The sequence below is a fragment of the Dermacentor albipictus genome, chromosome 3 (assembly GCF_038994185.2).
Source record: "Dermacentor albipictus isolate Rhodes 1998 colony chromosome 3, USDA_Dalb.pri_finalv2, whole genome shotgun sequence".
In the NCBI taxonomy this organism is placed as follows: Eukaryota; Metazoa; Arthropoda; class Arachnida; order Ixodida; family Ixodidae; genus Dermacentor; species Dermacentor albipictus.
Window position 1 is genome coordinate 161,175,418 of NC_091823.1, and position 18,851 is coordinate 161,194,268.

General features: G+C 44.6%; 1 protein-coding gene across 3 annotated transcripts in view; it reads left to right on the forward strand.

Annotated features, from left to right (window-relative positions):
• LOC135905217 (uncharacterized) overlaps window positions 1-18,851 on the forward strand; it is a 234,920-nt gene that overhangs the window by 147,824 nt on the left and 68,245 nt on the right. The window contains exon 2 of one of the 3 annotated variants that reach the window (XM_065436232.1): window positions 747-940. The exons of the other annotated variants lie outside the window; for them this stretch is intronic. Coding sequence (XP_065292304.1) covers window positions 818-940 — 123 coding nt within the window. The 5' untranslated portion in view covers window positions 747-817. The remainder of the gene's footprint in view (window positions 1-746; window positions 941-18,851) is intronic. 3 annotated transcript variants of the gene reach the window in all.

Consider the following 18,851-nt stretch of genomic DNA (forward strand, 5'->3'; position numbering starts at 1 on the left):
AATAGGAATCATGATGACAGCTTCGCTGGGCAGTGTCTTTCTAACATCGGATAGCATGTTGACGCCAATTACCAAATTTTTCTTCCACGTAAAATGCAATGCCTCTCATAGCTAAATACTAAAGGAATGTTAAGTGTTTAGCGAAGCATCATACACAACTTCGCGCGTTGAATTTGCAGATATTCTTTTTTTTAGTCAAAATTTACCGATAGACACAGCGCATATATGCATTGCAAAACCTAGTAGACCCCTTTAACGCTCTTTAGCTTGCGATATCCAAGCCGCAAAATTTCACGACTCACACGCTTTTGAAAAAGAAACTGTGGTTAAGGTATGGCAGCTGAAAGAAGCTGACGTGTTCTTCAATACGTACAGCTCGAGCCACCCATACCCCAAACATACACGAAGGGAACGAGCGCGCGCGGCAGCCGAGCGAGCGAGAGGGCGCCACTCCTAATTCTCGCCGCTAATAGCAGACCAAACGATGTAAACAAATGTATTTGTAATCTACTGACCGGGAGGCAAAAGTGATGGTAAAAAAATGGCCGCACACTTCGTAGTCCGTGAATAAAAACGCCTGGATCCTCCCACCATTCAGGACTACAAAAAGCAGTGGAATTTATTTGAACACAAGCAACGTGGATACGTTGTTGCGTTGTTGATTCTGCAGCAAGATTTACCCTAACTCCAGCCATACACTATTGGGTTTATGTTCGAACTCCATTCCATATTTTTTTCTCATGCAGGAAACACCTGAGGAGTTTAGGCCTTGCTTGAAGACAAGCGTGTTTGTTTTAGAACACTGAGGCTTGACAAGATGCGAGCAAAGATTGAAGATGGTGTAGTATACTCGCCGTTTCCTGCGGTTGATATTCCTTGCTGCTCCTTGTACATTGCAGCGAAGAAGGCATTACTGGAGGAGCCTGAGAAGCTGGCGCTAGTAAGTAAATAGGCAATAGTTGGACACCCATTCAATAATATCTAAGCATTTACAGAACGCAGAAAAGGCCATATGCATATAATATTTGTATCGGAAAGTTTTTTGCCAATCTCTAGTTAAACACCTGAAAAAAAAACTAAGAGACAACCCATTTCACTATGAATACCTATGTTAATGAGACTAGCATAGAAGCAATGTAACGACGCAAGGTACTGCCACCGCCGCAACTCCGTATGACTGAACCCCCTTTGTGCACCTAGCCCTTCTCTCCTGAATCCCTTTGGAAATGCTACGCCATTTAACGGCACCACCTAGAAATCCGCACCTTGCACATGTCTTAATATGTATTCAGTCAACATTTTCTATATATGACCTGTATGACGCAGTAAGACCCGTACAACGAAATATTACCAATGTCCCAGTCAGATTACTGCCTTTAATATGCATTGCCAACGCCTCTACTTTAAAGACGATTGCAACGTGTGTGCCTGCACAACGAGGGACATTGGGCGTCCCTGACGCCTGAGTAGTCGCATTGCAATCAATGTCACGTAGGGCAGTGGCGCCGCTGCTCTCCGCAGAGGCCACTGAGCTGTGCTCTGTGCTAGCGCTAACGCCAACGCCAGGGACGCACTAGAAGGGCGCGCCTATGTCGACGAGTGTTCCGTCATACTCCCACTGCTTCATGAATCGCCCAGCTTATGCACTGCATGTCGTAGCAGAGCAGCGGGTGCGACGGCTGACGAACGATGACTCCTTCAAAAATATTTAGGACAGAAAGGCAGGCAATGCGAATGAGGTGAAAGTGCCGGAGAGCATTTAACCAAACCAAACATTTGGACGGCGAGGTAGACAATAGGCGCACTCAACGATGTGCAGCTTCACCATGTGTGGCTCTCACGTTTCTCCGAGGAGCGTTCCCTGAACCTCGATGGAATAACCTTGGTTGAGGTCGCACAATCTTTCATACAAAATTTGCAAAATAAAAACTGCAACCTATTTCCCTAAGTGTGCAGTATCTTCTCTTTATGATAGATACAGCGAAGTGACCAGTATAACGACAAATTTTGGATGCCCCAACCACTTAGTTATAAAGGCGTTCGACTGTATTTGACAAGGGCTCCGTTCTGTCCAACACCGGAGAAATTTGAAATATTTTTTTTTTACATTTACGGGTGGTACATGCAGAATGGCACTTACATAACGACCCATCTTGGCGTCAAAAAGGTTCATGTAGAGCGTTCCATACGCAGTGATCCAAGTTGAGATGATTGAGATTCACTGAAGAGTGGCACATACCCTGTGTCGCATACTCCATGACTCTATTTGGTGCAATGAATAATTTCGACACCGGCGCCCTCAAGCGCAGCAGCCCGATGCTTTACCCGTTAGAACATGCACTACCCAATTACCTATTACCAATTACCGATGTTGGAGGAAAAACAGTCAGCGACCGTTTTACTCCAGAAAGGCCACGCATGGATCTAAGTCGACCCCTGTATAGCGAAGTCGCCGAGAAATAGAGAAATAAAAAATGCAATTTGAACGTACGCGTAGGTGGACCTATATTCCATGAGAAAAACTAACAACTTTGAACATGAAAAGCCTTGACTTTCCGCAAGGCCACTTACTAAATCTCGTTAGTTGATAACACAAGGTGCATCTTCTACAGAACTGCTAGAGAAATCGTCCTCATCGAATGCTTCGTAGGCGTCCTCGGTACGTCAAAGGACATCGACCTTGGTGTGGTAGAGTGAATTTTATATGCAGTAGTTGTTAAAGCATGCCTGGATAATCCCCATACTTCCATTACGGAGAATGGGCCAGAGGAACTCCCATAGGTGGGACATCTTGCTAGCTTTGTTGACTAATAAATGCCTTGATTCTACAGCCACAAATATAGGTCGATAGCTCACTCTTGAGCAACATTTTCGAGGAAAAAATGGTCGACCTATATTAGAATGAATATGCTACACAGCTAGAAAGGTAGACTTCACGCAAGTGCGTGAAGCGTCCTAAGAATACTGATCACGTGAAAGGTAAATGTGGAGTTAAACGTCCCTGAAGTGCGCAGTGGGCCATAAGGGACGCGGTAGTGAAACTATCTAGAGTAATTTGGCTATCCTCGATACTTTATATGCACCGTACACGAACTTTTTGTGCGATTAGCTTTCTTTACGAACTATATACAATTTTTGGTATGTCTATTTCTCCACGCGTGAGCTATTTCACGCTAACATGTTTCACGGATTAGGAGGTGGCCTAAATGCTGCAGTTCCGGGGTGGTGTGCTGACGGAATCGAGTTCCACACAAATTGTCGGACCAACTTCGGCCACGGTGTATATGCCCCTCAGTGTGTGCGGCTCTTCAATTAGAAAAATAACGTGGAAACTGTATCTGTTGCTCGACGGAATTGAATACGCATCATATTTATTCAGGCAATTTTCTCTGAATATATAACGCGTGCGCCATGCGCGAGCTTCGTGGCGGCACCGCTAGGTTTTGCAGCCGATCCAGAGGGAAGCGAGAAAGAGGAACCCGTGTGGCCCATACGGCTGCATACACATGACGCGTTTCGGTTGTGGTAATAGCGTATGTTGCTACGTTGCCTTAGTGCTAATCGCATTGAAGTTTACATTCATCATGGCATGGATTCAATGGGCAGCGTTGGCATTCCGCCACCGTCAGAGTTCAGTGAGTGCGGGACAGATTGAATGCGCCACCTCGTGCTCAGCAGCGCGACAGCATAGCCGCTCAGCTACCGCAGTGGGTAACTCGAGAGAAATATTACATTGTGTGCCGCGACGTCAATAACGTGGACAAATTGTTCTAGCGTGCCGGGTCGCGAGTCAGGGTTGCTTATTGGTTGTCCTGGGCATCCGCACGCGCCCTGTCCAAGCGCTTCGAATTCGTCGCTCGCAAAACCGCCGTGAACCACGGCTCTTCGGGCTGGAGAAAACGAGAAGATAAAAGCAGGAGCCAACGTTTCGACAAGTGGACTTCTCTTCAAGGCGCTGAAATAGGCAGGAGCTAATGTTTCAGCATTAGCTCTTGCATTAATCTTGTCGTTTTTTTTTCATCCTCTTTATTTTCCATCACCCGCATACCCCGCGTTTACCCCGGATCCTGGGAGGAGTAAAGGTGAGTGGGAGGGGGGGGAGGCGTTGGCATTCTTCAAGTGTCCATCAAGTGGACACTAGAGGTACACTTGGACATTAGACATTTGGTCTAGGCTACGTGTCAGTCGGAGACAGGCGCCTCCATCCAAACAGCATTTCTTCAGCAGACGAAAAGGACGTGTCCACCAAGTGTACACTTACAGAATAGCCCTCCTGGTTCCTGATAGCCAGGAAATTCCAGAAAGGTTCGGACATATTTCCTCCTCAGCTGCGCCCTATTGGTGCCTTGGTAGCTGGCTGCGGTCCATTGGCGGTCGCAGGCACCTCAGCCGCCCATGATCTTGTTGACTGATGGCCACCGTCTAACCTTTCCAGCAGCTTGTCTCGCCACCACACATTTTTTTTGCTAACGTTCCCCACACGTGGCCTCTAACGCATCGCACCACATCTTACTACCACCTTAAGGTGAACTAGTACACATACAAAAAATGAACGTGAAAGTAAATGGGGCGGAGTTTACAATCTAATTTTCAGTTTTCGTTAGGCATCTGTTCTGGAGAACTTCAAATTTTTTTTATCCTTCCTCTTCTTCAAGACCAAGTAGCCCGACTAACCCTTTGTTACCAGTGCCAAAACGACAACATCAATTTGACCATGTCACGCTCTCACGTGGTGCAATGGCGATAGAACAAGTCAGGTATTATTTTTTTCTTATGTTATCTTAATTCTTCCCCACCTTGTGTGGGCACATGGTCGCTTCAACGCTTCTTTTGCTTCAATCATCACACGTATCACTTTGAACGCCCAATATACATGCGTCAACACTGGTACGTTTACACATTTACCGCAATGTGCTAACGTTGCTACGGTCAAATGCTTTTAACGAAGTGCTCGCGACCCCTGACATCTTTTGGTGTACAGATGACTTCACTGTAGAGGCCGCGCACCATACCTCGCATAATCGAACAGGCTAAGAGTTTTCAGCGACAAAAAGAAACTATTTCGCACAATTTCAACTGAGAAACAGTCAAATAAATCTCTAGTTTTTGTACGCCCTTCATCTAATAGATTGTGTCACTACGTCCACTTGTGTACACCGAGTTCCACAGCATGCTCCGCGAGAAAACACAAGTGCATAAAGCTGAGACCCTCTAATGCCACTACCGATTCCCTCGCCGTCAGGATTCTTAACTCGTTTACAGGATCGCCATCCATATTGCCTTCATTGACATTCGCGTTCTTGCCGGCCAAGCTGGCTTTTACACTCTAAGAAAAAAAGGACTAAAAGGGGTAGGGAGGTTAGTCCTTTTGGGGACTAACTGATTTGCCACAACCATTAGTCCTTTTGGGGACGAACTGACACGGGATGAACTGTTACTCCTCATGCGCTTACTCCTTGGGGGACTAACAGTTGCCCCTGCCCGATGGTCCTCAAGGGAGTAACGGTAATTCGTTCCGATGCTCCGCAAAGGTGGAATTAATTAAATTAGGCATTTATACCCTAATAAAAAAAATTAATGAGCTGAAAAGAAAATTGTGCCCGAGAGCAGGATTCGAACTCACGTCCTCTCACTCACAAGTCAGGTACTCTAACCACTTCACCACGCCGTTTGGTTGACAAGGCGGCATATTTAGACAAGGTTAAGCATGGGAATGCAAGTGCGGCAATATAAAAGTGACTCCGTATTTTGTGCAAGCTATGAAGTGAGAGTCTAACGTTGAGTGTACTCGCAACCATAAGCGACTGCGAAAGAAATCAGCCCGAGTATTCTTAAGGTGATTTAAACTGAGGCACTATGCTATATATACGTGTAGCGAGCTGAAACGGGTAACCGAAGACGACAGAGAAGGGCAATTTCTCTGTCGCTTAGCGTGTGCCGTTTGAGCTACACATCGCTTCAGTTCGCAACCTCCTTGGAACGGAAGGAACTTAGGTACTATTGACCAAGAAAATCTAGCCGTCTATCAATGACTTGCGCGTTTAATGTGTATCGCTCATTTATGGGGTGCGCACGAAGGGCATGCCTCTTCACATTCCAGTATTAAGTTTCACGTAATTTTCTCACGCAGAGGCAAGGTGCTGCTTTGCATGTAGTTCAATAGACAATGCACGAACTTCGAACCATTCACAATTTATGGACAATACCGTTCTCGCCGCATCCCTCCATGACACGGACGAAAACAGCGAAGTGCCTGGGGAGTAACTGTTGCCGTTCGTCCTCCCATTGCTCTCTTTCCGAGCAGGGACTAAACACTTACTCTCCAAAATTTGCACACGGCACGCACATTCATGCAGTTAGTCCTTTGAGGGACGAAAGCGCCCTTTTTAGGACTAACGGCGCAGTTACTCCCGTTTTCCCCGGGATTTTTCTTAGAGTGTAAGACTTGGTCAGTCGTCACTTAATTATAACATCACGTTGTCGTCACCTGCGACCTATTCGTCAGCAGTCGCACCCGCTGGTGTATTACAATAAACAGAGTATTATTTCAGAGATTCACCGACTACTGCTCCAGGACCACTTCTGGTAGCCATAAGTGGTCCGTCCAATGTGCCGATAGTGCGGCCGTTACTGCTAGCGCAGAGCGTATCCCGGGAGGGCAGCAGCGGTACCACTACACGGCTTTCGTTGTCATGGAACAAATGAGCTACTAGGAACGCCTAATTTATTTGGCTGTGTACGCAAATTTGTTGTAGTAATATTGGTTGTAGATGCTTTCACAATAAACCTTGTTATACCTTTCGTTATACAGGTCATTTCACTGTATAGACGTTGGACTGTACATAGTGCTGGCAGTTAGACGGACGCTGGCGCACATTTCCAAATAAGTAAGCGAGCGAGGTGTTGTTTACTTATATATATATATATATATATATATATATATATATATATATATATATATATATTCAGCGTACATGCGGGGACAGCAAGAAAATACGGAAAGAGGACAATGCTGACAAGATGTCAACACGAAGCTCGAAAGCGCGAGTTCCATTTCACGAATTTCTCTCATGAAGCGCAGGTATGACATCATAGTATAGTGACATTTTGTAGCAACGGTAGCAACCACAGTGCCACGACGCAAGTCACGAAACGCGATGTTTATTGGGCGAATCTGTGGCCAGCAAACAGCTAATAGTCAGCACTCTTACCAGTGAGCACACTCGTCGATTGCCGCAGATCTGGCTGGTGGGTCAAGCGCTTCAACTTTTATAGATCACTGACCAGATGCTCCTGCGTAATCGCTGGTGCCCGCCTGCCTTCCTGAGACACTAAACAATTCGTGTCGCGCATACTGTCTGACTACACGAGGCTCGGTGGTAGCAGACACGTGATAGAACCAGCGGTAAAATTTTACCAACTCCCGACATAGAAAGGCAGCCCATGCGCTGAGCGAGAGCAATGTAAAAAAGACATTGGCTCGTGGCCAACGATCGCTGAAAATATAAACAATTATACGCTTGTTCATGGCCCCCTCGTAAAAGCATCGCCCCGATGCTGATAACAGAACACGAAAGGAAAAAACAAAAGCACACGCAGCAAGTAAGAATGAAGTAACAAACAAATAAAATCCCAAAGTATCGTTAGCGCTGGTGGTACGGCTTGCGGTGCACAACATGGGCCATGAGCGGGGTCGCTGCGATTGTGTAATGCCGACTGGCACGACAACATAGCCCTGTGATCCTATAGGTCAGAGGATCCTGTATAGCCTAAAACTGCATCGTAAAAGATTTCCGACGAGTCCTCGTCGGCGAATAGAGGTACAAACCCAAACTCGGTCACCGGGCTGCTACTCCACATAGCGTCGTCGAAGATTGTAGTGCCGATTCTCGGTCCTTTGCTGGTTCTTGATCCGCAGGCGGGCGAGATGTCGGACTTCTTCGGCATGCTGGAGAAAGGCGGCGAAGTCGAGGTTGGCTTCGTCGGTGACGTGCGGCGGCACGGCGTCGTGCACCATCGTCAACTTCGTTCCATACACCAGATTGAACAGCGTCATTTTCAATGTTTTTGCTTTGCCGTGTTGAACGCAAAAGTTACGTACCGAAGCACGACATTCTACGTCTTGTGTTTGACGTTAAAATATATCGCTAGCATGTCGGCAAGAGTTTTATTCAGACGTTCCGTGACGCCACTCGTCTGGAAATGGTAGGCGGTTGTCCGGCGCTCATTTCTCTGGCTCTATTGCAGGATGGTTTGGGTGAGTCCTTCTGTAAAGGCCGTTCCTAAGTCGGTGATGAGGACTTCTGGGACCCCACGTCGCAGCACAATGTTCTCGACGAAAAATTTCTCCACTTCAGCTGCACAGCCTTTGAGCATGGCTTTTGTTTAAGCGAAGCGGGTAAGCTAGTCCGTCACCACGACGATCCACTTATTTCTGCATGTTTACGCCGGGAAAGGCCCAAGCATGTCCACTCTGATCCACTGAAACGCTCGGCAAGGAGGCTTGATGAGCTGCAGCAATCCCGCTGGCCTTGTTGGTGGTCTCTTCCATCTCTGATAGTCCCGGCGTGCCTTGATGTAATGAGGAACGTCGGCGATCGGGCTAGGACATTAATACTAGTCTTGCATGGTCCCGAGAGTACGGGGACAATCCGGGGTTATCAATGGTAGGACCATCTTGCAGGGCATGTGGAACCTCTGACCTGAGTGATGACGGTGCAACCAGAAGGCAGTTGTCGCAGACTGGTTAGAAGTTCTTTACGAGAACGTCGTTTTGAGAGGAAGACGAAGATAATCCGTGCCTAAATAACCTACGGACGACGTCTGTGTGTATTTCCAAGCACTGAACGAGGTTTTTTGAGCCGGGTATCTTTGTTGCTGTTCAGCGCAGTCGTCTGCGCTTATTGTTCCCATGAAGGTGTCCTCGTTTTGATCGTCGCTCTATGGCGGGTCAAGGGGATTTGCGGCGTTTGTGAAAAGCGCTAAACATCGTTCTTCTGACTTTTATAGTGTTACCGTCGACGTCGCTGCTTGACCTGTTGGGATCTCGGGCCACGAGCTTCGTACTGCGGCTGTGATCAGCGCATCGTAAACCACGGTGCATCGACGCAGCTGTTTGCTGTCACCGCTACGGACGGCGCTTGCGTCGACTTCTGGCTCACGTGATACCTGATTCGGTACTTGCTGGCGGCGATCAGCTATAAAAGGACCCTGTGGATTGTGCATCGTTGGGATTTGCGGCGTTTGTGAAAAGCGCTAAACATCGTTCTTCTGCCTTTTATAGTGTTACCGTCGACGTCGCTGCTTGACCTGTTGGGATCTCGGGCCACGAGCTTCGTACTGCGGCTGTGATCAGCGCATCGTAAACCACGGTGCATCGACGCAGCTGTTTACTGTCACCGCTACGGACGGCGCTTGCGTCGACTTCTGGCTCACGTGATACCTGATTCGGTACCTGCTGGCGGCGATCAGCTATAAAAGGACCCTGTGGATTGTGCATCGTTGGGATTTGCGGCGTTTGTGAAAAGCGCTAAACATCGTTCTTCTGCCTTTTATAGGTGAGTGCAGGTTCATAGCGTTGTAAACTGTACCTCAGTGCACGCCGCAAATCCCAAGCCCAGTGCCTATGATTATATGTGTACAGTATGGGTGTTGACATTGTCACATATCGAGCGCGGATAGGTAGCCATAGCCAACGACTACAGTGTAGCCGCAGTGAAGGGCCTCGTTTTCATGCCGCTGCCGGTTTGTTTGCTACATGGTGCCCGAGAGGGCGACTGATCGTTCTTATGTTTTCTGCGGCTCACCTCCTAATCTGCTGCGGTGACATTGAAGTCAATCCCGGCCCTGACAAGATAGACAAGGTTCTTGATGCGCTAAAGGATGCCGAGTCTGCGCGTGAAAATTTTCAAAAGGAAATTAGCAGTAAGATGAAGGACATTCTATCAAGTATAACTGACCTTAAGAAACGCCTTTCGAAAGTGGAAGCTTCGCTAGACGATTCTTTGGGAAATGCCACAGCGTTATCCGAAGTAAAAAAAGGTGTCGATGACATCAAAAGCGATCTTTCATCCTTTTCTGATAGGCGGAATTCTGAACCTAACATAGTTGAAATCGTTGATGACATCAACAATCGGATGCGCAGAAAAACTTGATATTCAAAGGCTTGCCCGAGGCAGATAAAGAAGGCTACGAGGCTTCTCAAGTTGTCATTGAAAGCTTCTGCAGAGAACACCTTGGCCTCGAGATAACGGATATTGAACGTGCACATCGCATTGGATCTCGTAGGCAAGGGCAGCACCGGTCAATAATAGTGAAGTTTCTGCACTACAAGACAAAATGCAGCATTCTGGCTAATTCGTTCAAGCTAAAAAATTTGAAATTAAACGTTTGGATCGATGAGGACTTTTCACCTCGAATACAGTTCGTGCGCAAACAGCTTCGCGACTTTGCTCGAGCGAATTGTCAACCCGATGAAAGGTTCAAACTATCTTTCGATAAGCTAAAGATAGGCAGGAGATTATATCGGTACCAGCATTCCGAGGGCAGGGTCGTGGAATGTGTCCAGCGAAATGCAAACCCATGACGCAGTCGCTACGTGCAGAAAGACAGTGGGACACCTACATTCTCTATAATTTCCGCCAACTTTCGTAGCATCCTTAACTAACAAGATCAGCTTACTTCCCTGATTCACGCTTGTAATGCAGATGTTATAATCGGAACCGAAACGTGGTTAACTCCTGAAGTTAGCAATTCTGAGTTACAAATTTCAAATTCATTCACTGTTTTTCGTAAAGACCGTGTGGATAGAAAAGGAGGCGGTGTCGTAATAGCCATCAGAAAGCATATAAAGGTAAAACACATACCTACTGACAGCATTCTTGAAACTATTTGGGTTGCATGCTATTTACCAGCTGTAACTTTGGTTATTGGAGCATGCTATAGGCCACCTGACTTTTTACAACATTTTTCTGAGGAACTGCAATCTGTATTAGGCTCCATCCAATCCGAATACAATAACTCTCCCATAATTTTGGCCGGCGATTTTAACTTTCCAAGCATAGAGTGGTCTGCTTTAAAATTCCCTAGCACGCGCCAGACACGCGATTGTGCAGATTTTGTTGACCTTTTAGAATATTTTCAGTTGTCTCAACTTGTCGAAATCCCTACGCGGAACAATGCTATTCTTGATCTGCTTCTAACAACACACCCTGAACGTGCTACCGTGGATGTACTAGAGTATATCAGTGACCATCGTGTCATACATTGTACCTTTAAAACGCAGACCGTGAAGACACCGCGACAAAAAAAGAAGATTTATGACTATTCTAAAGCAGATCCGGAAAGCTTCAACTCTGAGCTTTTTCAATTTTACCTGTCATTCATGCAAACGTATGAAAACTGTTCGCTGCAAGATAACTGGATTCGCTTTCGTGACGAGTTGTTAAGACTCCGGGAGAAATACATTCCAAAAAAATGGATCTATGAAGCAGCAGACAAGCCATGGTTTACTCCCGACATTAAGCGATATCTGAATAAAAAGAAACGTTTGTTTCGAAAGGCAAGAAGCGCAAAATCTGCTGAAGCTAGGTCAGAATATTTATCGTTTTCTAAAGAATGTGCATTCCATATTGAGGCTGCCAAATATAAGTTTTTCAACCAGGATATTTCGCAATTTCTAAAAACAGATCCCAAAAAATTTTGGAAAGTCATTTCTCCCGCACCTACAAAGGAGTTACCTGTTTTTGACACTGAGTCTGGTGCTGCGATTGATGTCATGGATGTTGCTGAACGGTTTAATTTATTCTTTTGTAGTGTATTTAGTGACGAAAAGCCCCTAGATACGTCAAGACATTTGTCTGATAGTTCTCCATTTATGGAATGTATAACTGTGACAAGTGACGGTATTGTGAAAGCTATTGAGCGTTTACCTTCGTTTTCTAGTCCAGGTCCTGATGGTATTTGTACTAAGCTACTAAAAATGACAAAACACTATTCTGCTCTAATACTTACACTATTGTTTCAACAGTCTCTCGACACCGCCGAAATTCCAGACGACTGGAAATTGGCACATGTCATACCAATATATAAAACTGGCGACAAAAACAAGCTAACAAACTATAGGCCTATATCCCTTACGTCTGTTGTATGCAAACTATTTGAACACGTATTATCTTCTCAAATCATGCAGTACATGGCTAGCAACCACATTCTTTTTGCAAACCAGCATGGTTTTCAACGAGGCCGATCATGTGAATCCCAGCTTCTTGAACTAACTACAGACATTCACCTTAACCTTCACGAACTTACACAAACTGACGCCATATTTATAGATTTTGCTAAAGCATTTGACCGTGTGGCTCATAACCGCCTCATATATAAAATGAAACTGATTAATGTTGACGAAAAAGTAACAAACTGGGTTCAAGAATATTTAAGTAACAGACGACAAGCTGTCGTAATCAATAATGTCCGTTCTTCATTTCAACCTGTTCAGTCCGGGGTGCCTCAAGGTTCCGTTTTGGGACCCACTCTATTTTTAATTTATATAAATGATATTCATCAGGGTATAGACTCAGAAATCCGGTTATATGCCGACGATTGCGTTCTGTATCGGCCATTAAAATGTAAGGGTGATTGTGATAAGTTACAAAATGACTTGAACAAGATTGAAAGATGGTGCTCAGACTGGCAAATGAGCGTAAATACCTCGAAAACTAAACTTATGAGATTTACTACTTGCAGTGAAATTACGAAACACACATATTTTCTTAATGGTGAGGCTCTAGAAACTACAGAATCATTTAAATATCTAGGTGTTCATCTTTCTCCGACTTTGTCTTGGCATAATCACGTGGGTTGTATTGTTTCCGCTGCATGCAAGTCTCTTGGCTTCATTCGTCGAACGCTTCGTCAGGCTAATAGTGATACTAAACTTCTTGCATATACCACCGTACTTCGTTCAAAGATTGAGTATGCCTCATTTATATGGAACCCGCACCAAACGCATCTTATTAACAAATTAGAATCTTTTCAGAACAAGGCAGCGCGATTTATTACGGGTAACTATTCACAACATTCAAGTATCACCAAAATAAAACATGACCTAGGACTCATCCCATTGCAGACTAGAAGAAAGATATCTCGGCTAACATTCTTCCACCAGCTTTTTCATAACCCAAATATATTCTCTCAGGCACACATCTTACCAGCCAAAAGAAAATTCTCACGAATTGATCACGAATTTAAGGTCGAACAACCATTTGCACGTACTAACCTATTGCAGTTTTCGTGTCTGCACTTAGCCATTTCGGAATGGAATCATCTCCCAAGTAATATAGCTGAAATAACTGACCATATTATATTCAAACAAGCACTTAATAAAACATTCGTGAATTAATAACATTAACATTTCTTCCTGCCTTTCTTCAGATGTCATATTATTGTTTGTATAATTTAATAATTATTGGCGTATGATGTTGTCAAATTAGTAGTGACGTAAAGGTTGTATAGCATGTACTACTTCATATAAGGAAGGTCGACTTACAATGTATATTGTATATCATTTATATTTTATATCAATTGTTCTCCCCCCCCCCTATGTAATGCCCAAGCTGTGCCTTTAGGGTAAATAAAATGAAAAAAAAATGAAAAAAATTAGGGCATGATACAAGCAGTTCGATGTCACAGTATTTCTGTCCTTACGGTCGCGGTTATCTAAAACTCTTGCAATATCAGCCTCCACCATGCAAGGCGGTGTAACGGGTTCACATATTGAAAGTAATCTAGTCATCACGCGCGACAATGTAAGTGACGAATATTTGTTGGCCAGGCACAATGCGTAATACACATCTATAGCGGCGATGGCGATTTTGTTCAGCATTTAGATATTCTAAGGACAACACTAGCTGAAAGAAATCACCCGCAAAGCACCTTAAGTCAGTGCAAAAGTACATTACTACGAAGACGCCAAAACAAAACAACGGACGAATGAATGAGACACGAGACAACCACGTCTGTTCCTTCTGAACCATGTCTCCTTCCTTCGTCCGTTGTTTTATTTTGGCGCCTTCGTTGTAATCATGCATAACCAACTCGACTACCAGCACGTGCTCAGCAAAAATAGAGACAGCAGAGCGAGTTGGTGTGGCAACATGATTATAAAACAGCGCCAGGGAAGCAGGTAGCGGAAAGAAACAAGAGTATGGTTCAATGTATTAACCCTTCAAACTCAGCTTCTCTTGTCTCGCTCATATCTATATCTGTACGTAGAGCTTGTGTTGCTTCGTGATACGGCGCACCGTTATGGTGGTTCTTTCCGCTGTCTACGTCGTTGGGGCTGGTTTACTTGAAATATGAAAGCCAGCTTTGCCTGCAATAGTTCGAATGTTATCTACAGGTTGGAATTTTCACTGTGCCAGGAGGAGTTTCTCCAGGAAAACCAATCAATATTAAAATAAACGCACACCGCACGCATGCGGCCAAAAAAATATTCTTGAAGTATTGGCAGAGCACTCTAATCTTTCAGATCACAATTTTGAGGAAATTAAACTTTACATCCTACAGTCGAACTGCCGTTCTTCCCTGCCCAAAAGTATGGAGAATCATATACCATTTGCAAGTTTAATACAGTCCAACAAACAATCATATTAGCACACCAACTAGTCCAGCTGTCCCAACTTTTGCAATACATTTCTAGTTCACAGGGCTCTTTTCAATGTGTTAACTGTACTGAAGGCACTGGGCAGTGGGCATAGTGCTAGTGAGTGAAAAGAATACGACGAGGAGTGCTTGCTTCCCCGTTTCGATACAGCACCGACCTGTTAAAGCCTACCGCTGCAACCTAAAGCTAGTGCTGCTAGGCGAACACCCCCGCTGCATAACCTTTAAAACGCAGCCACTCTGGCTTCACTATAGGCATATCGGTATGTAGCTCTCGTACTTCTTCACAGTACGGCGCACCGTACGGTTGTTTCTTTCTGCTGACTGCGTCGCTGGCGCTGCTTCATTATCATGTCACCTTAAATCATGGATTATACTGACACGTGTAAATCAGAAAGGAGCTCAGCGCTAGCTATTAAGAATTGCACATCGCCTTCCAACCAAGGACTAGCACCCATAATAAACTATTCCAATGCGCTCTCAAACATCAACAATGTTCTACAGAAATACTATGCAATATTACCAAGCAGTGAGCGCCCTATAAAAGCATCCACAGATTTGCTAAGAGTCACACCTTAACGTTATACAAACTTCAAAGACGCATTGGCAAGCGCAAAGTAAACCTTCAGTGCACAGCCAGCAAAGCAGGCTTTGCTCGTCCTAGGTGTGAGATGTGCAAACAACTTCAAAATGAAATAAAACTTCAAAGCATTGCAAGCGATTCTACGCACGAAATGAAATCCAGCTTTGGCTGCAATAATTCAAACGTTATCTGCATGTTGGAATTTTCAGTATGCCACGAACAATGCTCCAGAGAGACAGGAGAGCCAAATAATGTCGGACTAAACGGGCACCGTGCGGGCACGCCAAAAAAATTTCCGAAAGTAGTGGCAGAGCACGCTAATCTTTCAGATCAAAATTTAATGGAAATTAAACTTTGGTTCCTACATTGAAACCACAGGTGCTTCAGAGCTAGAAAGTATAGAGAATCATATCTCGTTCACAAGTCTATACACTCCAATAAACAAATAAAGACGATTGCGAGGGAGTGCTTGAATTCATTTGCTGTACTAATCAGACAAATGCACATAATGTCCCTTAGGTACGTCCCTCCCCCTTTTACCGACGGTCTGTCAACTACGTTCCCCACTCTCGCTTTTTTTTTTACGTTAGCTACGACACATCACGCGCCGGCTTACTCTCCTCTTCCTCACTCATTGAGGATGGGGAGAGTGAGCTACATGTACATAAAAACTGTGCATTGTATTTATTGAGTGTAGCCGATATTTGAACGTACTAGTTTCTCTTAGTGAGGGATGCCATAGTTCGTTGAAATGCATTCAATGGTAACCCTAATAGTTCCAGCTTTTACAGTACTTTACCGTATGGAAGTTTGTAGAATGTTTTACTAAAATCTAAATGTGGTACATTATTTGCCCAAAGGAGTCATAAACACGCTAAAAATCATAGGCAACAAACACTAGTTGGGTAGTGCTTGACGTGCTTTTTGGATCCACGTTGACATTATAACGGTAGGCTCCGTTCACACAATACTCGTGCAACAATGACGCAATAACATGTTTTAGGAGCTCTGCACAATTATTCGTAATGGAGACAGGGTGATCATTAGACATGAACAATTGATATCCGTCTTTATGCATCGGCGAGAAACATATATATCGGCAGTCATAAGTTATGCATGTAGCTAATGTTAAGTTCCATAGTTCAGTGGCAAACCAGCATTTCTGTCCCCGCAATACCCCAAAACATATTAGGACATTAAACATCTTGTCCTGGGCATCTTCTTTTAATATCTACATTCAATAGCACTCATATGGCGCAAATTTTACTAATCAAGATACCGCGATCAAAAGGCGAGGTTTCCCTTCGAGGTTCATTTTCAACCGGTTTAGTAAAATGAACTTGAAGTTTGTTTTTCAAAGCCTCCGCAATTAAAACTTTCTCTCTTACGACTTGCCCAATTTGAATTGCCCTACTGAGTACTTGCTCTGGCGATAGCTTAGATGCTGCCAAAATTTTCAAGGGTTATTGCTTATGAAGCCGGTAAGGGTTTCCGTAAAACAACTGATTTCTAGCACGCTGTACCATAGCGAATTATTCTTAGCCAAATGCTAAAAGACAAATTATTCTCAAAGCGGGAGTCTGGGACGCCTTCATGTTTTCCACCAGCTACGCAATGTACGCAAATTATCTAAACGGAAATATTCAAATTGAGACCACTTCGGAGCTACCTTAAGTATGACTTCGTGCAAGTCATCTGGAAAGGAGTAATGGGCCAGCGCTAATGTTCGGAAATGCTAGACTGTGCTTATAATCGGAGATCTTTCGGGGTTGGAAGCATACCAAAGACCCGTAGGCCGGTCGGCTTTGGGAGCCCAATATAAGACAAGTGAGGCAGGGCATGCAGTGTGACATGGGCAGGGTTTTTCTTGAATACAGAAAGGCGCAGAGAAAACTTATCGGTTTAAAGAAAGGCTCAGGAACACGAATAAACATAGTTGAGCGCCTAAAGTGCATAAGCATCTGTACCTCAAAAGCTTGGACACAGAATGGAGGAAGAGGTCGAGAAAGTTCGCAACAAAGTGCACGATGATCTAAGGTGTAAATAGACAACTTGTAGGCACCAAATAAAACCGCGAAAAAAGAAGACATTAACGTGAATATGAAGAACAAAAAGAAAAAAACTCTATGCAGGTTTATAAAAACACAAAAATAAAGAAATCAGAAGGCCAAATCTGCGCGATAATACAAAATGTAGTGCCTTCTGTTCGTGGCCTGGACTGGCTGCCTGAGAAATGAAGCATACGGTAGTAAATATTCGGGACGGGTTGAAGCGTATGTCTGCTGCAGCAAACGTACGAAAGCGACACAGCACATGCGAATGGACTGCTAAAATATTCGCCCAGAAAGACGCGGAGTGAACATCCCCCTTCCAGAAGCGCTGGGATTCAAAGCTGACGGAAACATAAACTGGTCAGCAGTGGATATAAGCAAAAAACGTTTAGAGTATTGGTCGTGAAAAAGCAGATCAACGATTAAGGGAACCGTAGTCATTACAGACGTAGGTAAATGTACAATATACAGTTACAGGTTTTATTGGAAACAAAAAAACATCAAAGAGGGACAGCCACGATCGTAACTGCTATGCATGCACATAATAATGATTAGCTCCAGCAGGCTAGGTGAATATCTGGCCCCACCCCGTTTGAAAAAGAATGCAACAAAACCGTCCTCAGCAACAAACCATGCAACACTACATCTGAGAGGTAGCGCACATGTTCATTCACCTACTTTATGCGCATTCCTAATTCTATGGAACCCAATCAGCCGCTCGATATGACATTCATAGATTATGAACAGTTACTTGATTCAGTAGTGATACGACCAGTCATGTTGCATTTGAAGATGGGACACCGCTAGGGAAAGCAGCTCACCACCTACCTTGGAGAGACCCGTTTCAGAAGCGCCAACCGGAACTTCAGCTGTGGCTGCTGCGAAGCAGCCGCCTATGCCACCAGTGACCGGTTGTGAGCCGGAAGAGACTTCGCCTGCCGCCAGTGGTTTCTCGGAAGCATCGGGACCTCAGCGTAGGGTACAGCCATCAAGGAATAGACGACCTCCAGACCGCTATGGACACTAAGTACAGAAAGACACGTTTTGCAGTGAACATGAACCTGTCACAATCTGCACGAGTGTTGAGTTTGCTGACGTTGTCAAATATGGAAATAACTGGAGTTGTATCTTGTTCCCCCTTTTTGTTTTATATTTTTGTATTAAGTGCATAAGACAAGCACATTGTTGTTACTGTAAATATAATTCTGTAAAAGAGCACTAACGTACTACCACTACTAAATCACTAGCCCATGTAGCTGTCTTTCTTTTATAAGAAAGGGAATATGTTGTATATGTTGTTTCGGTTCCGGTTTGGGGATCACCTGCCACCAGAGACACCAGTGTCGCTATGTGTATATATATTGTCACGTGGTAGTGACGGTGAAGAAAGAAACAGTACCGTGGAATACAAAACTAGCTTTTATTGGGCGAACCTGTGGCCACAAAACAGGCTACACGTATAGCACAACGAAAGCGGCGAACACAGTCGGCGATCGTCGAAAATCTGATCAGCGGGTCAAGCGCGTCGGCTTTTATACAGCAATCATCGAATGTTC